The sequence below is a fragment of the Corvus kubaryi genome, unplaced genomic scaffold (assembly GCF_017639235.1).
Source record: "Corvus kubaryi isolate FWS band 111438036 unplaced genomic scaffold, C.kubaryi_AGA036_p1.0 37341, whole genome shotgun sequence".
NCBI classification, from domain to species: domain Eukaryota; kingdom Metazoa; phylum Chordata; class Aves; order Passeriformes; family Corvidae; genus Corvus; species Corvus kubaryi.
Window position 1 is genome coordinate 11290269 of NW_024581112.1, and position 20128 is coordinate 11310396.

Below are 20128 nucleotides of genomic sequence, written 5' to 3' on the forward strand. Positions count from 1 at the left end.
TTAGCTCTGTTCCAAAGTGAAAAAAAGTCCTGCTGGAAAACTGTGTTTTCAGTTGACAAAAGACAATGCCAGACTTCCTTTCTGGATCAGATAAAGCGTGAAAACCCTCAGTGCAAATGCTAACCTAGGAGGAAAGAACAGGAAAACTCCACGGTAGAAACTAATATATTACTTTGTCAAGAGTAATGCCAGTAAATGAATGTCTGGAAAAACAACAGGTAGGATACTGTGCTTGCTGTCACTGGTGCCCATTGGCATCAATATGACTCTTAAACTACTGAAGAGGGACAGAAAAACAGACTTGGTCAAGAGGAGATCCATGACATGTGAGGAATAGTTACCAATGATCTACTCCTCCTTAGTTTTTATAGCCCTCTACGGGAACATGATCAAATAATGAGTTTTAAGAGTAGCAATCACTGCATAGCTATTGTATTTTCTAGTGCTAAAACGGATTGTCCTTTATTTCCACCAGTTTAAAGTATATTATACTAACAGGAAAAACCTATTTCCAATCAGACTCAGAGTGGAAGAAACAAATTCGCAGCGAAGTCAGTTTTCTCCGCTTCAGGTGTCATGCAGTACCAAGATGCAGCAATGAACTGGGCTAAGTGTCCTCTGCCAGTCAAGAAAATGTTTACTACAAGCCTGGAAACAGAAACTGCACAAGCAATGCAATCTGCACTGCAGTGAGCAGTGGCAACGCCCAATATGAGACAATGCTTTAAAAGTCAAAGAAAAATAGAGGCTTTTTCAGGCTGTGTCCTGTTAAGAGACCAGTGAGCTGTCACAACTACTTATGAATAAGCAGCTCATCTCCTGGCAACAAGCGCAAACCTCATCTTCATTGAACAGGACGTACGCAATGCTGTTAACTCTTCTGAGATTTTCACCCTTTGAAAACTTAATTTAGATAAACCTGAAAGCTTTAATTTCAGTAATTTCCTAAGTACATCTAAGAATTCTGTGAAACCAGTACACACAGTATTGTCTTACTTAATGAAGACCTATCTTTTATATATTTAAGTTGGTTGTTGGGGATATCCATTGACAATATAACATAATTTGACTAATGAGTTTTCCTGAACAGAGGAGATGCTGCCTGTCAGATTCCTGGAAAGGATTAGTTTGATTATCTTTTAATAGAATATCAGGTACTTAACATCCCTTGTGCTCTACTTTAAATGAGATTTGAGGCTGGATTTATCCACAGGAATGATACTATTATTTTGCCCAGAAAGATATGTCATTTTGATGATGTTTAAAAGGATGAAAAAGACAGTCATGAAATGAACTGCATTATATCTAAGGCTGGCAAAGGTAAACACAGTAAACCATTAATCTTTTTTTTTTATATTGCAAATATCGTAAATAACTTTGTTCAACAAAAATAAAACAATAAGCTACCCTTTTTATTGTATTAATAAATCAGCAGCAGACAAGAACACTTTGTCATAATGGTGTAAGTGTCCTCCTGCTGCTATCACACAAGAGACATTAGAATAATATTCACTTTGTTTTCCTTACTTGTCGCTGTTCCTCAAAAGCACAGCCGTGTACACTGTGCAACAACCGACCCTCTATCCATCTCCAGGCTTTTGTCATTCCATGCAGTACTGCCAGCAGGAATATTTGATTTGCCACTGCCAGTCACACCACAAGTTTTAATGATTTGTGAAGCTTCACTTCATGAAAAAAAGCAAGCAGTCAATGGGTCATTTGTGCCCTCTCTCCTCAGAAATGCTGTTCGTACCAGAGAATCCTTAGTTACTCTAAAGGCAAGATGGGGTCACTCCTGCACACCCTACAAATCTCTTGTGGACTGCTAACAAAGGAGCTCTTGGCAGAGCATGTAAGTATCACTCACTTACCCCAATTCTCAGTCACCTTCTTTACAAACCAGAACACATGTAAGAACTGGAAACAGCCTCCAAATTCTGCTGCAAAGAGCTGCAGATGAACTTTTGTGGAGAGCAATTCTGAAGCCATGGGCTCAGTGTTTGGTTTTGTGACAGACTATCTGTGAGATGCTAGTCAGAAGAATTAAATCCAAGTTTTAAGATATCACTGCTAGCTGTGGCATTCCTTTTTCTGGTTCTTCTTGCTTCAGAAAATGTGCTGAATTGTCAGAAGTTTTAAGGACTCTAATCTGTGAGGGCCACAGGCACTCAGAGTGCTAATTGCTGAGAAAAGGTAAAGTCATACTCCTGATCACTGAAGCACTCCAAATCCAGTAACTATCTCCAGTATTTTTATCCTCACGTCTATACACTTTGCAATTACTAATGCCTGAAATAAGCATGAGAACACACACTCTCACAATACTGTAAACCTTCATGAACCTGAATGGGACATATGTCCAATACAATTCCACAGAAAACATCAAGAACAGGAAGTTTATCCTGGGTGCTCATAAAGACAGGTGTTAGACACACACACACCTCCCCTGCCAACTCTCCTGCACAGCCGGTATGGGTGATGACTGGCTAGCTCTTCCCCTGTGATCTCCCCTCTGGCTGAGGTTGCATTTCATGAAATTGCAGGACAGAGCACTGCTTCCCAAGCACCCTGGAATGTAGTGACCATCTCAGACCTGGAACAGAGAATTGCTGATAGTATGGTACTACAGTCAGCATGCAGACCTCTTTGGAGGAAGCCCTAGCTCAAAACAACCAGCTTGGCAGATGCATTCTACAGCCTGTGATACAATTTAAAAAAAAAAAAAAATCACAGAGTAAGCACATCAAAACAAGCAATGACTTCTTGAGAATCAGAAAATAAAATAGGCTTACTCACTGAAACGACCATTAAAGAGTTTTGTCTGTATAGATGTGGGATCTATTTACATGGTTTTGTACTATTTCTTCTTTAATGTTCAGAAAGACTGGGGAAATCCACAGATTTAAAGGATCCATCTTAATTTGGATAAAAATCTAGGTACCTGAAAGAAAGTCTGCAGTGAAACAAAAGAAATGCATGTAACATCATATTCCTCTGACTCTCTTAGTTAAATACATCTCCTCAGCCTCCTGATGATGACATGCATTTTGCAACCTGCCTTCTCCTATTTGGAGACACAGCTCCAGCAAGTGCCTGCACATGTTTGCTCCAGGTACTTTCTTTCAGTGTTAGAGGATTTTATTTCCTGCTCTCCATATAAACAGTATCTCACTTAACACATATCCTAACACATATTATGAGAGAACAGAAAATAAAGCATGCTGGGAACACAAAGGGGAAATACCAAAATCCCTAACCCAGGCTGAAACTGCTATTTGAGGGAGTTTACCAACTCCCACAGGTGACACCAAGCCCCAGAAGGGGTCCATGGTCATGAGGGCTTGCCACCACAGCTAGCCATCAGTTAGCCATGCAGCGTCACTGACCTGGGCTGTGGCCATGGGGAAGGCACAGACTTGATATATAGAAGGTAGAAGACTCCCTCCCCTGTCAGGGAGATGCTGATAACTCTGTAACTATCAGTGGATGGTGTCCTTTTCTGCTTGGCTAGGACTTGCTGTGTAAGAAGTAACTATGCCAAGCTGCTCTGGAAAGACAAACTTCCTTAAAGCAAGAAGTGGTCCCATAACATGGAGAAAAAATAGTACTCAAGGACTATTAACCTTTTGGGAAGATGCCACAGTATCCAGAGACAGCAGACATGCCTGTGACTAGGATCACTGTGAAGAGATTATTATTCTTGTAAATTTGCTCAAAAAATTGGACTTTATCTATCTATTTTTCAAGAAGTTGGACAGACATTTGGCATGCAATCCTGTTCACTCTAGCAATGGGCATCATCAATGCTAGAGGCTCTTGGGCAGGAGCCATAGAGGAGCAGTGACAGCAATTCATCAAATACAACTGTAAAAAATAGGATTTTGAACACAGACCAATAATCTCTGGTACAAGATTGTTCTTTATCTTACTTAGGCTTTATTGTTCCAATGATCATTCTCTGTGTTTAATTACAGGATGATTCTGCATGCATGCAACACTCGGACTGCAGCTGTCTCTCCCTCCCTCCTTGAACAAACTCACATTTGGAGAGGAGAAAGTTCATTTACAGTGTGTTCACAGACTTGGAAGGGAAAATAGCGCTCATAGAAGGGCTCAGCACCTTCACTGCTGTCTTTTGGATGGGTTTCAGAAATGAGGAACAATGGATCCTTCAAGGTGCTCTAAGAATCTCCATCTGCTTTAATGAGCTCAAAGAAATTCACACACCCAATATGAAGGACTGAAGCTGGTTTCTTCTGGCATTGTCATCTGTGACATCTTCCTCGTCCTGATTGCTCCTTCACTAGCCAGGTCTGGGGACAGCATAGCAGAAATTACAGCTCTTGGACCACTTGATGCAGCACACCACAAGAAAATCCAGCTTCTGTTAAAGATTCCATTGTGATATCCTACATCAGGTTGCAACAGACTTTTTACTGTTTAGTCCTTGAGGACACTGATCTCCTGGTAGCCTGCTCTCAACTAATTCTACATTCAGACACAATCATCACAGATCCATTTTGTGTATTCTCCTGCAGCTTATCACTGCGGTCTGTTGGCAAGCTCTATTCTTTCAGCATTAACACAGAGAGATCAGCCAACTCATTTCTACTTCGTGCCATTCATTCTTACCTCCTGCCTGCTTGCTGCTTTTTTGCACCAGGAGTTGAAAGCACTGTGGACAGGCAGTGATTTCACAAAGCAGTGCTCCTATCTTCCCTCAGAAATCAGTATCAGATACCCTGATGCCCAGAAAGACCCAGATCCACAGATGTGACTGAAAGAAGTGGATGGACATATAAACAATCATATACCAAATAGATTAACTAGATAATTCATGTTGAAAAAAATAATTTACCAATCCCAACATCCATAGTGAAGAGAAAAACCTCATGTTACCTAGAGAAAAACCAAGCACCAAACATGACTGATCTTGAATAAAATCTTGAACCGCAGAACTAGACAGACACCAAAGGAGATCAAAGAATTCCAGAGGCACATCCTGAGAAACCAGCTATACACCATAGGCTCATTTCCAGGTAACCTCCCTGGAAGATGACTTTAGAAGACTGTGTGAACAGATAGATCCAATCTAGTAAGAGTGTAACTTGCAATAGCATCCTTTTTTTGTGAAATCCAAGTGGCTTTATCTTGTTCTAATCTCCTTGTATACATGATACTCTTTCATTAAGCCTTTCTATCCTGATGCTGTTACATACAATATCAAGATATTTTATTAGTATTGGATACTACGTTACAGAAAATCAAAAAGAACACAAAACATTCTTATACAGTAAGTCTAGGGAATTAACTTGGAATAAACAAAGAAGCCTATTGTTCTGGGGAAAATGCTAAACAATGCATTGTTAGGCATCACTGAAAACTATAAAAAAACCACATGGATTCATAACTAAAGACAAAAATTATATTTGTGCCAGTATGAATCACAAAAGAAAGAAAATCCCTTAATGCAGCAGCCACATGAAAAAAAGTTGCTTTTTTGTTTTGTTTTGGGATTTTATTGATGTTTTTTGTTTGCTTGTTTTTTAAATCATGTAAGGCTGATTTTCATCCTAAATTGCCATACTCAATGTTTACTCCAAACTAGGCATATGGAACATTTAATTCCTACTTATTTCTGTTGTGTTATCAGCTGTATCATAATGTTGTCCCCCACCCCACAAGCATAATGCAGACTGTATGTAGTTCTTCTAGAAATTAAAGGATTGTTGCAGGGATTACTGAGAAACAGTCTGGCTCAATTTAAATAAGAAGTCATTATATATTTTACCAGCAGTATGTTATTCTGGACTATTAACTCTACTTGACAGATGCAAAAGAGGAAGCACAGTGGTGCCTCTGAACTCAGAAGGTGGAAAACTTGCAGTTCACACTCTTTAACTACAATCCTGTTTGATCAAAATGTAAAATATAAACACGTTATCCATTCTATCACAACCTGGGGTAGAATATAGGAGCGCCTAGTTTTCACAGTATGTCTCCCAGTCACTCACAATTCTACTAAGCAACTCTCCTAAACCCTATACCTCAAAAATATTTAATTAGTGGCTCCTTACTGAATATAGGCACAACAAATTTCACATTTCTTATTTAGCTATTTAGGTACTTAGAGATTTACCTATTAGCATACAATTTAATAAAGAATAATGATGAGTGAAGTAAACACTGCATTGGTTGCTTACTGGAAACTGGGAAGAAATCTCTGGCATACAGCGAAATACAAGAGAGTTTGCCTGGACAGGCTGAACTCTATTGTCAAGGTCTTTTCCAACCTAGATGATTCTATTATTTTTTGACACACAGCACTCCCAGGAGAGATTATGCATTTTTCCTCTGTTTTTTATTGAGCCTCTTTTTCTTTCACAGAATCGGGCAGGTTGGAAGGGACCACAGGGGATTATCTGGTCCAACCTCCTCTTTCTTTTGTTTGGCAGTATAATTTCAAAAGAAATACATTATACCCCCCACATACACTGTTTGCAGCTCTGGGGTCCCAATACAAGGAAGAATGTGGACCTGTTGGAACAGGTCCAGAGGAGGGTCACAAAAATGATCAGAGGGAAGCACATCTCCTGTGAAGGCAGGCTGAGAGAGTTGAGGTTGTTTAGCCTGGAGAAGAGAAGGCTCCAGAGGGACCTTATAGCACCTTCCAGCACCTAAAGGGGGCCTGGCTTATAAGAAAGATGAAGAGGACTTTTTACTATGGCCTCTAATGACAGCAGAAGGGACAACTGTTTTAAAACTGAACGAGGGTATGTTTAGAGTGGATATAATCACAGAACTGTTTACGTTAGAAGAGACCCAAAAAGAATCATCTAATTCCAACTCCTACCATGTGCAGGGACACCTTCCACCAGATCAGACTGCTCAAAGCCCTCTTAGGGCCCTATTAGGAAGACATTTGTTACAATGAGGATAATGAGGTTGTACTGCCCAGGGAAGCTATGGACACACCATCCCTGGCAGTGTTCAAGGCCAGTTCAGAGAGGGCTCTGAGCAACCTGGTCTGTTGAAAGGTGGCCCTGCCTATGGCAGGGGAGTTGTACTAGGTGATCTTTAAAGGTCCTTTTCAACCCAAACCATTTTATGATGCTATATTCCACTGTTTTAGCATATATTCATTATATATTTCAATAACATACCCCGGAGAAAAGTCACTGGCCCAAAGAATCTCAAAATCAATGACAGATTGAGACCTCATTTCTCTGTGGGAGCTGAGGCAGAGAAGGCACACTTAGATCTGATAACATACACCTAGCCAGACACCAGATGGCCTGTCCACAATCAGTCAGGAAAACATATTGTGCAGAGGATTTAAACAAGGGCCCCTCAGACTGCAGACCTACGACCCCTGCCACCAGAGAGGTATCAGTGTTGTTTCAACTTCAGACGACTGAAACAATGCATGGGCAAATTTTCCACTCTGTCAAGGTTCACAGGCATATTTTGATTGTCTTCTATTCAGTAGGCATGCTGACATGGAAAAATGGAGAAAGATGGTGATCTTTCACACATCAAGAGAACTGCCTGTTAGACAGAGAAACAATTTTGTCTCCCTACATCAGCAGAAAGGTACAGTGAGGCAAGACAACCAAGACATTTGCACCAAAATGCATCCTTCTCAAGCTTTAGCTTTACATGCTCCTCACTCATGGAAGTCCAGCAGAAATACCCACATGTGAAAGGCTGAGCTGTTAAAAAATTTACACGTGTCATGTTTCACAAAGAAAGGCCTGTGACTCAACACTGGACAGGACAAGCCCTACAGCATTTTCAGCCAAGCTGTCAGCTGCTAAAAACAGCAACTTTATTTTTAGTTGTAAGGGAGTTATATTTCATTATTCACCCATTCACTGCAGTAAGAGGGAACCCTTACTGATAAAAGGACAGCAATACTCACAATCTTAACATGAAAGGCTTAAAATTCTACCATTATCAGCATTATTAAAACCATGATCTCTGCTGATGCTCCTCTAAGTAACACCAGTAACATGACAGTCTAAATACAGCATGGAGACCACAGAGCCATGCCACTAGACATGCTAAATCAACTTTAAAAACGAACATATTTTCAATAAAAGCATTAAAAAGGACTATTTAATCTAAATTAATAGTCTGCTGTACTTGAAAACTATGGTCAATATCTACCACTATGACTCAATCAGATAAAATGCTATCGAGCACAAATACCCTGTCCCTACAAAAGGCATTATAGATAAACCATGATGACCATATAATTCTCCAGATGTGGCCATTTACAAATGATTAAAGCTCCACAGCTGATGTCGAGTCTTAGACACTTTGTTTTATGGTTGTCCCTACAGCACCTTTATCCACACTAAGTGATAGAAGTCAAAATGAAATAAAAACAGTTTTTGTAACTATCACCAAACAGCAGTAATACCTGTTGCAGACCTAAGCAGAATTTGTGTTCATTAAAAGGAGAAACCAGAACTAATTCAAAGAAGCCTGTTCATTGTACTGGACCTCACTTTAAATACATCAAACAAGACATGCAAAAGTATGGCAATCAGTATGAAAACCTTCTAAACCAATCTAGCAACCGACTTGCAGAAGTAGAGGCTTGGAGGTAGGAAGATGGGGACTGGAATATCAACAAGTGAATATGATCAAGTAAATAGTAGCTTGGTGAACAAAGAAAGGATACCTACCAGGAGACAGAGACTGCCTTAAAGGTGTAAGCCCATGTGCATGTTCACAACCTGATCAGCCCAAATGGCTGGGAACAGGCTTGTCTGTCTTAGCAATGCTAAAAAGTGTCTCCTCACATGCCTGAATGCAGTGAATAAAGAAATCATGCATGTCACAATCCTGAGATAAGGAATATGCTCCCTTTCTGGGAACAGAAGAGAGAAGACCAGATTGGAAATCACATCTCAAGCAACCTGTTTCCAACTCCAAGGAGTTCCCAGACACAGGTGTCTCTCCTGGGCTCAGTTGCTGAAGAGCCTCAAATTCCCTTGTTTGTCATACGCACAATGACAAATTGCAGAGAAATCCCATCCAACTTGGCAAATGAAGCAGTCTCTCAGATACTCAAAGCAATCCTAGCTGCCACACTATTTTGAAAGAAATGCAGTCTGAGGACTTTTTTTTAGCAGTTCTTTAGGAAAATAAAGATGATACATATGGACATTTGACGGGAATAATCTTGTATCACAAATCATGAAGCATTTGAAGTCTGTTGGAGAGAATGATGCCATAAAAATCTTAAAAACAAAACACTCAGCCCAACCAACATTTAGCAAAGAGAGGGTAGATGCTTTCTACGAAGGAAAGAAATTAAAGCTATTTAAGCAAAGGAGCTTGTTCTGACTCTACCAAGAGGTTAGAAGCAAATTTAAGAAGGAATACTATGCTTTACAAATGCAGGCAAAGCATGTATTTTGGCAGTGTTTGGCTGCACTCATCTGCATACTGGGGCAAAAAAATTCTCTTTAAGGGACTTGTGCACTCGTGCAGTATCAATCTGTACAAACAATCCAGGTATGGATGTGTGATCCTTGCTTTTTCGATGAGGTTTTTCATACTCACAGCAGATGCCTCCAAGAAGCATATTCCAGTTTAAAGAAGATGAAGCAGGAGCGCTGGATGAAAAATAAACTACCCAATTCTTTCAAAATGTACACAGGATTTTTGCTTTGCCACTGAGCTCTTCTTCTGAAGAGAAGACACTCATGAAAGAGAAAATCCACATATCCAGGATGATGCCAAAGACTTCAAGAGCCAACAAATTATAGGTTTTCTCTTGGTTACTTTTAGGGCTGCAGGCTTAAAATCCCTGAGAACTTGTTGATAGGTACGTGGTGCTTCCCTAAACAAAGGAGGATGATACCTATGAACATTGAAAGCCTTAAGCCAGGAAATATGTCTGGTAGTGAGCTACAGAAGGGTCATGACAAAAAAAGGACAAAACCAAAGAAATCAAAGACACGGGTAGTAGGTTAAAGACAGGTAAGACATGAGAAGAACTGGGGGTCAAACTCTAGCCTTGCTAAATTATGGGAAATAAGAGGTCACGGCACTGTGACTGCTGGACTAAGGAAGTCCATGGCTGCAAGACTTAGGGTATACGCATCCTTTCAATTGAAGCATGTCTCCACATCTTTTTTAACAGACGTTTCAAAAGTTGTATAAAACTGGCTTGCTATTTCTTGGTCTGTCACTGACAAAATGGTAAGAAGACTGAGTAGCACTTTGATGAGGCAAACCTACAGCCTTGCAGGACAAGCGACAAAGCTATTATTTCCACCTTCGTGGAGTTACAGAATATCAAAACAAGTTATTGTTGGCATGAGAAGGCTGACATTTCACTTGACATTTCAAGCTGATGCTTGAGTGGATATCTTCTGAAATATCTTGATAAAAGAAGCATTTCAAAATGGTAACAAAGTGTCCTAAATGACAGGAGACCTACTCAGAAGCAAACTTTAAAGATTCCATACTCTAAGAAGTTGGTTATTTTGGACAACTGACTGCTGTGAAATTAGTTTGCAAGCTATTGAAAAATCAAGATTCTAGAAAAGCCTCCATATGCAATATTTGCTAGAATACACTGAATTTCAGACACCTTCCAGTCTCCTTACCTCTTCTCCTGAAAGGTAGTATGCTGCTAGAAGACCGCCAATGAAGCGAATATTGACCTCAAAAACAGACACTTCGGAATTCTAAAACAGAAAGAAAGCATAAATAAATAATTAAGCAACTTCTTAATCAGGGAAGAAAAAAGAAAATTGACAAGGCAGAGGAAAGTACATATCCTAAGGCAATCCACATGCAAGGGTCTGTACCATTTCAGTCTCCAGATCCATACTGAAATTCTCACGCACATCTTCATGACACCAAATGACAATTCTAGTTACAGCTTCAACCGCTTTTATTAAAATCAAATTAGTTTTTCTCCTGCTCTCTAACCATTTTATCACCACAAAGTGCAATTAGAGTAATTTGGGGCTCATGGGAAAGAAGTCAAGGACCATACATTTCCATAATTCAGCATCTTTTCTCTTATGTTTCAGCATAACGCCAAACCTTCTAGGTTTAAAAAATAAAGCAAAATAATAATTAGAGCATTCTCATAATGCACTTTCTTAACCTGAATTACTAAGCTCAAATTCAGAGCTCCATTTTAACATACTCTTTGTCTAGGAATAGCCTTTATGTTATGACAACTACTGCAAGGCCACTGAGAAACCCAAGAGAATAAACCATTTTATTGCCTTCCTCCACATTTTTACCCTTAGGCTAAATTCAACCATATCTTTTGACTCATTTAACCCACAAAAAATTAAGAGGAACCAGATAGTTCTAACATCTTTCTGACTCCCTCTGTGCCCCATTCACTTAATTTTCCACATACACTCCATCTGTCTCCCCCATAAACTTCTCTTCAACCTATTAGACATAGAAATGTAGTTTTATTAAGAGATTTTGAGGTAGGCAAGACTTTTCCTTTTATCCAGAAAAGTCACTACAACGTACACAGAACAAGCTGACTCACCAATCTGCACACAGCTGGAATGAGATTTACAGGTGTTTTGTGCTATTTCTATGGCACCTGCAGTGCTTGGATCTGAGCTAAATGCATTTTGCACATATTACATATTCCAGAAAGCTAATATGAATAAAGATTTCTTCAAACAGCACTGATTAAAAAGTTAAAAGTTTGAAATACTCCCAAATGTTTCTAGTAAAAGACTTCTTCTTTTCACATAGAGGTGATACTAGAAAAATAACACCAATGCAGCATGATTCCACTTAATACCTATTAAACTCATGAATCACACATGCAGTGGGACAGTGTAAAGCGAAACCAATCATTTCCATTTCCCAGTAAAAGAATCTAAGAGGAACAAATTCATGTATTTATTTATAAACTCCAAACCATATAAGGAAATTACCCAAGTTTGGTGTATACACAAGGCAACTCATTAACCTTCAGAAATGGTTTTTGATACATAGGAAGATGTAATTGAACCCCAGAGGGCCATGTAAATTTCTTCCATCAAAATCCTAGATTAATATTGCAAATTTATACTGAAATTGCCTTAGATCAGACAAAAGTTATGGAAGCAATTTAGTTCACCCTCACAATGGTATCATTATGTCTACACTTTCTCTGATATATTTAAGATCTTCAGTTTTCGACTGAATAATTATCTGGCACTAACTGTAAAAGCAGAATAAGATTTCTTTGATGTTTGCCAGACAGTCAAGGTATAAATCAAAAGGAAAAAGCCCAAACAAATAATTTTTGAAAAGTAGGATAAAATAGAGAAACAACAGTAACCATTTGGTGAATTCTGAGTGTATAAATACATGTCATTATGTGCATTTAGTGAGTGAAAAATTATTTTTGGAACCATAGGGCAAATCCAAGGACTGAAATACAAATTCCATCACAGAGTCTGTGACAGTCCCAAAATTAGTACTAAGAACACTAATCAATAAGACTAGAACAGAGCCATTTCTTCCATTTAATGCTTCCAAACTCTCAACAATGTCAGATGCTGTATGACCACCTGGGAAATTCTTGTGATAGGTTAAGAGCCTGTAGGAAAACTCAAGAACTCAAATGGCCTATTTTACATTAAAACTCTTAAGAAATGGAAGAAGAGATTGTATTCTTAAGTAATTTATACGCTGTAGTTTGGGGGAAAATTGTCTTTCATAGCTCAGTTAATTGCAGCTACTATCAGCCAGTAAAACCTCATCTTTAGGTCTTCATTTCTGAAGCCTGGCTTTTTCTCACAAAACACTTCCCCTTTCTTCCATTATCCAATTATAATTTGCACTTTGAAAATACAATATATAGATGTATCTTTACTCGCAATTGTAAGTGTGAAAGGGTTGGGGGATATTTTTTTTTTCTACAATAACGTTAGATACACAGAGAATGTCACTTAAGTTCACATCTGACACTTTGATCCATACGTTTTTTTAAGTTTCACCTGAAAGACCTCTTCTGTCTCCCCCCAAGACGAACACTGTGAAAAGGACTAGAGAAATATTAGGGCAGGCTCTACTCACCACACTGAAATCAAGATTTTTGTCAATCCATTCTTGTCCTTCTCTGAATTCATCATGAAGGCCCATGATATAAAGAGTATCCAATGCATCTACTATGGTAGCACCCATTTGTGAGTTTCCTACATGCAAAAAGAAGGATTTCTGTTACAAGTGACTATTTTGTTACTTTTCCTAAACATCACAAACATGACAAAATAACCCAAGCAGTAGCAAAGCAAAGTTACTACAAAGGTGTACAAAGCACAAAGAAGAACCAAAATGAGCAGGTACATAAGAGGATTCCCACTTCTCTTTCAAATCATCAATCTTCTGGCACAGTTTGGCTTCTGGGGAAAAAAAAGCATACTAAAGATGGAAAAAAGAGCCCTTCTCATCTGCTTTCCTAACTTGAACTCATCTGCTTTCCTAACTTGAGCAACCGTACTTTGACACAAAAAAAACTGCCACAAAATACCAAAGGACAGAAAGATATTCAGCTTCAAAAAGCTACTAGGAATTCTAGGACAGAAGCGTTAGGAAATAAAAAGAAAAAAAAGCATATGCAAGACAAAGCAATCAGTACTTGCAGTAATGCCTTGCATTTCCCAACATTTACTTCTGAAATACTCAAAGTTTTGCAATTATGGATGCTACCTAATCATTGAAAAGCACGGACTGATGAGCAGGGAAGCGCTGGCCTGGCGTGACTGCCAAAGCCGCAGTCCCAAGATGTTCCCCTCAGCGTCTGCAGGGACCCACACTATGAGCCGCTAATGGATTTCTCAACTGTCACCACTTCAAGTGGAGCATTGAAAGCCAAATAAAAATCAATGGCGCTTTAAGCTAAAATGCCATTCACTCGAAACAGCAGCAATTTAGAGCTGATTGATGAGTGACTCATCGGTCTGGTGCAAGGGAGGACGAGGTGGTGAGCCATGGCCCATGACAGCTCTGGTCTCCCAAGGCCATCCCAACCCAAGCTGCTGCCTTCAGTAGGCAAAGATCTTTGTTTCTAGAGGAAAGCAAAAATTATCATGGGTTATCTGTTTTCATGGAGTGTATAAAACTTCCTGTGCACCAAGAAAGTAGCCAAATTTCACTGTTCATACCTGTAATCTATAAACCAGTGCAATAACTACGATTAGCAATTTAATGACGGTAGTGTCCTAACAAGTCAATTTTTGGGTTCTCTAAATGTGCTTTCCACCTATAATGGGAATCTCTACAGCAGAGTGTTCCTGCTTGGTAGGTTCTACTCATCCATTCCTGACTTTCACATGGTTAGAAGCTATTTTTTTCCTCTCAAGCATAATAGTAACTGAATGAAGCCATCACCCCCACTGTATTTCTTTCACACACTTAAATGACTGACATGTAAGCTTATTTCCATTTTCAGGGGCTTCTTTCCCCAAATAATAAAAATTAAACACGACAGTATCCATGACAAAGTAACCACCAACTAATTTTTAAAGAATAGCATCAGTTTTAATTAATATCAATTAGATATGGAAAGCCTAAGGTTGGTGGTGTTAAGAAAATTCAAGCGCAGACTGGGACATGCTACCTTTTGCAAGACTAATTAAAAGACAAATCCTTTGACAAATTGTCCATCAGCCATACCTATAACTCTCAGGAAATGAATTCACTGTGGTACTTAAGTACTGAAAGGTTTAACGCCTTCAGCCAAATGACAAATTCCACTGATTGTGCCGAAGTGGAGGTTGCTGTGAGAAGAGCCACAGCGCTGCACTTAACTTAGCACCTTCTCAAAAGCATAATGTGACAGTTATCTAATTTACCACTTCAAAAATATGTAAATAAGACCATGACAAAAGGACTACCTTCAGTACCAGCTGACAAAGTATTTTTCAACATGAAGTTGGAATGTGTTATACTGCTTCCACGACACGCTCAAAGTAATTTCTGTTCCTTTATTTAAACCATATTGATAAAATTTTCAAATACATGAAGTGTTTGAATAAATAAGGACACGTAAGTCTTGGGAAATCCTGAAAGTTCCTCTTGCAATAGTTTCAAAAAATAAAAACTTTCCAACTTAAACACAGTGGGAATCCCATCAGTAAGCTCTTGTATTCTTCAATTTGCATGGGATGAGGAGAACACATTGCATGTAAATTGACTGGTGTGTCATTGTCCGCCACCCTACCTCTCTACACCTACTCCAAAAAACTTCAGACACCATAGTACAATCTTCGAAAGTTTTCTAGCTCTCAGACTACTTTCCAGCGTCCACAACATGGGAGAGCGGTATGTTGGGGGCAAGAATATGTAATTGCCAGCCCTCAAGGAAGTATCTTCAAAAATACAAATTTAAACAACTTTTTTCATGGCCTTCTCTGCACAGAACCATGGAAGAAGGGCCATGGAAATGAAAAAGCACATAATAACTTTTGCTATCTCATAAACCCAATAGATGCATTCAGAGAGAACAGAACAGAGCTCTCTCCAGAACTGAAGTGTTCATAGTTTCCCCAGTGCATCCCATGATTACTGAACAATATGACTTCGCCAAACACAGACAAGAAATTTGCTTTTGTTATCACTTAAAAGTGAGCCCTCAACCCCATATAGAGATCTCACCTAAACCAGTGGTCCCCAAAAGGGATTGCCTACAACCCATTTCACGCCAGATCCTTCTGCACTGTTTGCAGGCACAGAAACAAATGCAGCCTGAAGAAGGGGCAGTCAATAACTAACACATGTAAGCACAAGTTAACTATTGGGAGACAGCAAATGTTAGTTCAGACAGAAGATGTTAATTACAGAGCCTGAGAAGCTGAATTCACCCTAATCTTGTCAAGCTAGAGGGGACAAGGATCATCAGACTGCTGAATCATTCCTCAAAGGACTACGCATGCCCAGGGAGAAAGGTGAAAAGTTCATGACAGGATGACTACTGGTTTTCATCAGAAAGACCCCCGAGGAAGAGGAGAGGTCTTCCTCAGTGCGACCACCAGGACATACAGCGCATGCGTGGCCCATATGCTAATGACTTCCGAGAAATAATTTGTATAACTACACCTGTCCCAAGGAATGTGATGAATATTCATAATTTAGCCCTTAATACTGTGTTGTAGAGAGCACCAGGCGTGTGTGTTTGGAGGAGCGATCCCCACACACCCGGCGCGCAGAATAAAGCAAATACCCACTTCTCTGACTGTCTCAGAAGTGTCTCCTGGCCCAGTTGCGGCATGATTCAAGCCCAACACTCTAATAGTTTGTTCAAGTCCTCCCTCTGGCTGCCTTTACAGTCCTTTCTTTCACCTTTCATGTTTCTTTCCTAGAACCATGAATGTCCAACAAAACATTACTGAGAAGAGCCCCCTCTACTCTCTTGTGCCTCTTCCCTAAGCAGTGATGGGCACCTGCTTCTGAGGCACAGATCAGTATGGTTATAGTTTCTAGACTCCATGGGAGAGCCCAGCTATTTTTTACCACAATCTCCTAAGGATAGCATTTATATCTCAACCTATAATAAATTACTAGTTTTTCTTTTTTCATATAAGCAGGCTATTTTGACCAAATCTGAGTTACTTTTTTTCTTTTCTACACATGAGTACTTCTTCCTTGAGGACGACTCAGAGGAACAATCTTTGCATTTTTAAACCCTTTTGGCTGGACACATTTCCAAAAGGTCAAGAGATAACAAGTCAGTATTTTACAACAGATTGTCTACCCAATCTTCTTCTTTTAGTGTCAATCAGGCAGCAGAAAGCAAGCTAATACCCTCCTCATGAGCATTGAGGTGGAAAAGTCCAAAATGCAGAATTCACACTCAGAAGTCTTGTGCTTACAAGAATACAGGGCAGAACTGAACATAATGCAACACTGAGGACAATATACATGTAACACCTTGGCTGCCCCATACTGCACAACGGGTACAACGTAAAATCATTTGTGGGCTACACTATGTTTGGTCAGAGAGTAAAACTAATTAACTGCTCTCAGCTTCTTTCTTCAAGGACTATGTGGAAAGAATGTCATTCTTAATTTGGTCTTAAGTAAGAGCTTCCACTGAATTCTTCTGTATCTACACCTTGACCAAAACAAGCAGTAACATTGCAATAGCTGTCTTCATCTTAAAAAGTACTGCACTACCAGCAAGGCATTGACTGAAAACTAAAGAAGGAAGAAACAGCAAGTGTTCCAATCACTAGCCTGCATTAGTCATGTGTGCTGCTATAGGTAAAGCAGAAATGGATAGGCAGCGGTACTTCCCCCTACTGATGCTGATAGAAACCATTCGTCTGAAGTCACAAAGTGAAATAATTTTCCATTCATAATAGAGAATGTTCTTTTTTTTCCTTTCATAGCCATGCCAAGATCCATAAATTTTTCCTTGAAGGACAAGGGGATAACCTCCCTGGAATTAAACTGCAGAAGGTATCATTTGAAGAGCCATAAAGTAACCCTAAATAATGAGAAAACAGGTTAGAGCATACACTTCTTGCTACCACCTCAAGCAGTCCATTATTGCTCCAGACACAGAGGGAGCAGATGTCTCATTGTGGTGAAAAAAGGCTATAAAACAATTAAACTATAATAGAAAATAACACTTCTGCTGGCTGAAGGCACTCCTCCCAGGGTCTGTCTCTGTTCAATACAAAGGCTCAGCTAGTCATGTTGCATAGGATAATAACCAATTCCAAAAAGGCCCAGTTTTACAAATGTCAGATTAGGAAGTTTCTTCTCCATATAATTATAGTTCTAGTTGATTGAACTCCAAATTTAATGAAGTTTGCCTAATGAATGCAATGCTCATTCTTCTAAATAAAACAGAACATCCATCATGAGCTAATGGAAAGAATTTAGCAGTGAAATAGCTGAACTATTAAGAAAATCGTGCACACTCTCATTAAGGAAGAGTATTATTCCAAAGGACTGCGAAATGGTAATTCAGATTTGTAGTTAGGTAGACTTCAGTTTCCTGAGATAAGCCAAATAATTCCTTCACTTGATACCACATAAATCTACAGTTTGAAATTTCCAGCAAATCATATGACTAAGTGTAAATATTAGGGCCTCTAAAAGAAAAATTGTCTTCTTATCTAGAATTCTTTCAGTATGCCAAAGCGCTAGATGAAGAACTGGCTTATCAGTACCATTTGAAAGTTTCACAAGAGACTATCAAAGTACAAGGGAGACAGAGCATTGTCAAGTGTTCACGACAAAAGGAATATGAAGAAAATAAATAGCCCATTTTCATTATACCATAAGAAAAAGTGTAGAGATTTAGAAAGTCTGGTACCAGCTCAGGGTTGCTTAGAGTATTTATTATGTGGAAGCAGAAGAGATTGTAAGCAGTGAGGTACTAGAGAAAATATGTGAATAAGCATAGATCAATTATGAACAGAAAAAACTGAAGATATGAGACACAGACAAGTTAAATAAGGAACAAGATGACAAGTTAAAACTCTGCACCAGCAAACTGAAGTCATGCACTAAGCTGAAAGGTAATCATCAAATAGGTGCTTCACAGAAATTCTGATTATTTAACATGTCATCCATACCTCCTCCTTACTTCAAAATGTATACACCACACACAAATCTCATTACTTCTGAAAAACACTTCCATAGGGGCTTTCTTTGGCCCAAGTGGAGGGCTGAGCAGGGGTACTCGGTCTGCACGGGAGAGAGTTAATTTTCTTCACAGCAGCTTGTATGGTGCTGTGGGGTTTGGATGTGTGACTAAACAAGTGTTGGAAACACACCAGAATTTTGACTATTGCTGAGCAGTGCTTGCACAGCATCAAGGCTCTTTCCCATCCCCCTGCAGTGAATAAACCAGGGGTAGGCAAAAGCTTGGAGAGAGAATTTCCTTGTTACCCCTTCTCCCTCTGCCTGTGCTCCAACACTTCTGTGCCACAAGTGTGTGTCTTACAACATGCTTGGCATCTACCCAGAGACTTGCTAGAGGAGGAACAAACCTGAAGGAAATCCGACCTAGTCAAATGGATCTCTCATTACCAAAATGTACACTCTGCTGCTACTAAGTCAAGGAAATCAGCCTAAATGGAAAACTACTGAGGCCACTCTGCTTCCAAGGAAGTCATATAAATAGGCCTAATAGGTGCACGTGACCTTTCCTACTCTTTTACCTCACACAGTGACTAAGAAAGAAGCATTTTATTATTCCTCAGAAAAGACAGCAGATAACAAGTCCAAAAGCAGGATACTCATCAGTCCATTTACAATCAAGGTAGGCTTTTAGTATTTCCTAAACCGGTGACAAAATCACACAGGAATCTAATAAAGACTCTTATTCTCCTTTACAAGGACAGCCTGCAGACATCAGCAGCTACATTTTGAAGAAAGCTAAGGGAATTGGCAAGATTAAGGAAGAACAAGCAGTTGGATACAGTAAAAGCATTTGGACAATTACTGAAGACAGCTGCCTCTACACCACACAAAGAGCAAGCACCTCTGTGTTAAAACCTCCAATTGAAATAAGTTATTTTATACACTGGAAAGCAGACTTATCTTCCTAAGCAATAGAAAAGCTGGATTCCATAGTTAGTTACATGCAAAGACTAGGGATCCAGATGCAAGAAAATAGCTTTCACTCTCAAAACAGCTTCCCATGGCCAATGGGATGATCACACTGATCAACAGAACCATAAGATCCAAACAGACCTCCCACACCAGAAATAGAATTGGTCTCAGCCAGCCTCATATCCAGCTCTTGTTTTTTCCAGGGCCCTGGACAGACATTATTTAGTGGAAGCTGAACCTACTCCTGCTTGGTCCAGAACGTGCTTGACAACTGGTGTAGCTACCTGGGGGTGGAGGGAAGATAAGCTTGCAAAAGGAATGTAAGAGGACCAAAGCCTCAAGGGATAATTTACCATAATTTCTAAGATAAATTTCCACTAAAGCAGGTGACCTCAGCTTCAGACTAGTCCAGAACTACTGACAGCAACCCAACCACTGGTGTGTACACAAGCATAGAGCAGATCCTCCCTATTCCACCACAGTGATTCCAGAAACAAAGGAGGAGATGTAAAGCCTCCCCAAGGACGAATATATACTCTCTCACACGTGTAACCTAAAAGTTTAG

General features: G+C 39.5%; 1 protein-coding gene across 1 annotated transcript in view; it reads right to left on the bottom strand.

The window, feature by feature from the left end:
- Positions 1 to 20128, bottom strand: part of MAN1A2 (mannosidase alpha class 1A member 2) — a 106248-nt gene that overhangs the window by 61324 nt on the left and 24796 nt on the right. Inside the window, exons 3-4 of the mRNA XM_042031400.1 lie at positions 13072 to 13190; positions 10629 to 10709 (exon numbers count right to left, since the gene is read on the bottom strand). Of these exons, the coding sequence (XP_041887334.1) occupies positions 10629 to 10709; positions 13072 to 13190 (200 nt within the window). The remainder of the gene's footprint in view (positions 1 to 10628; positions 10710 to 13071; positions 13191 to 20128) is intronic.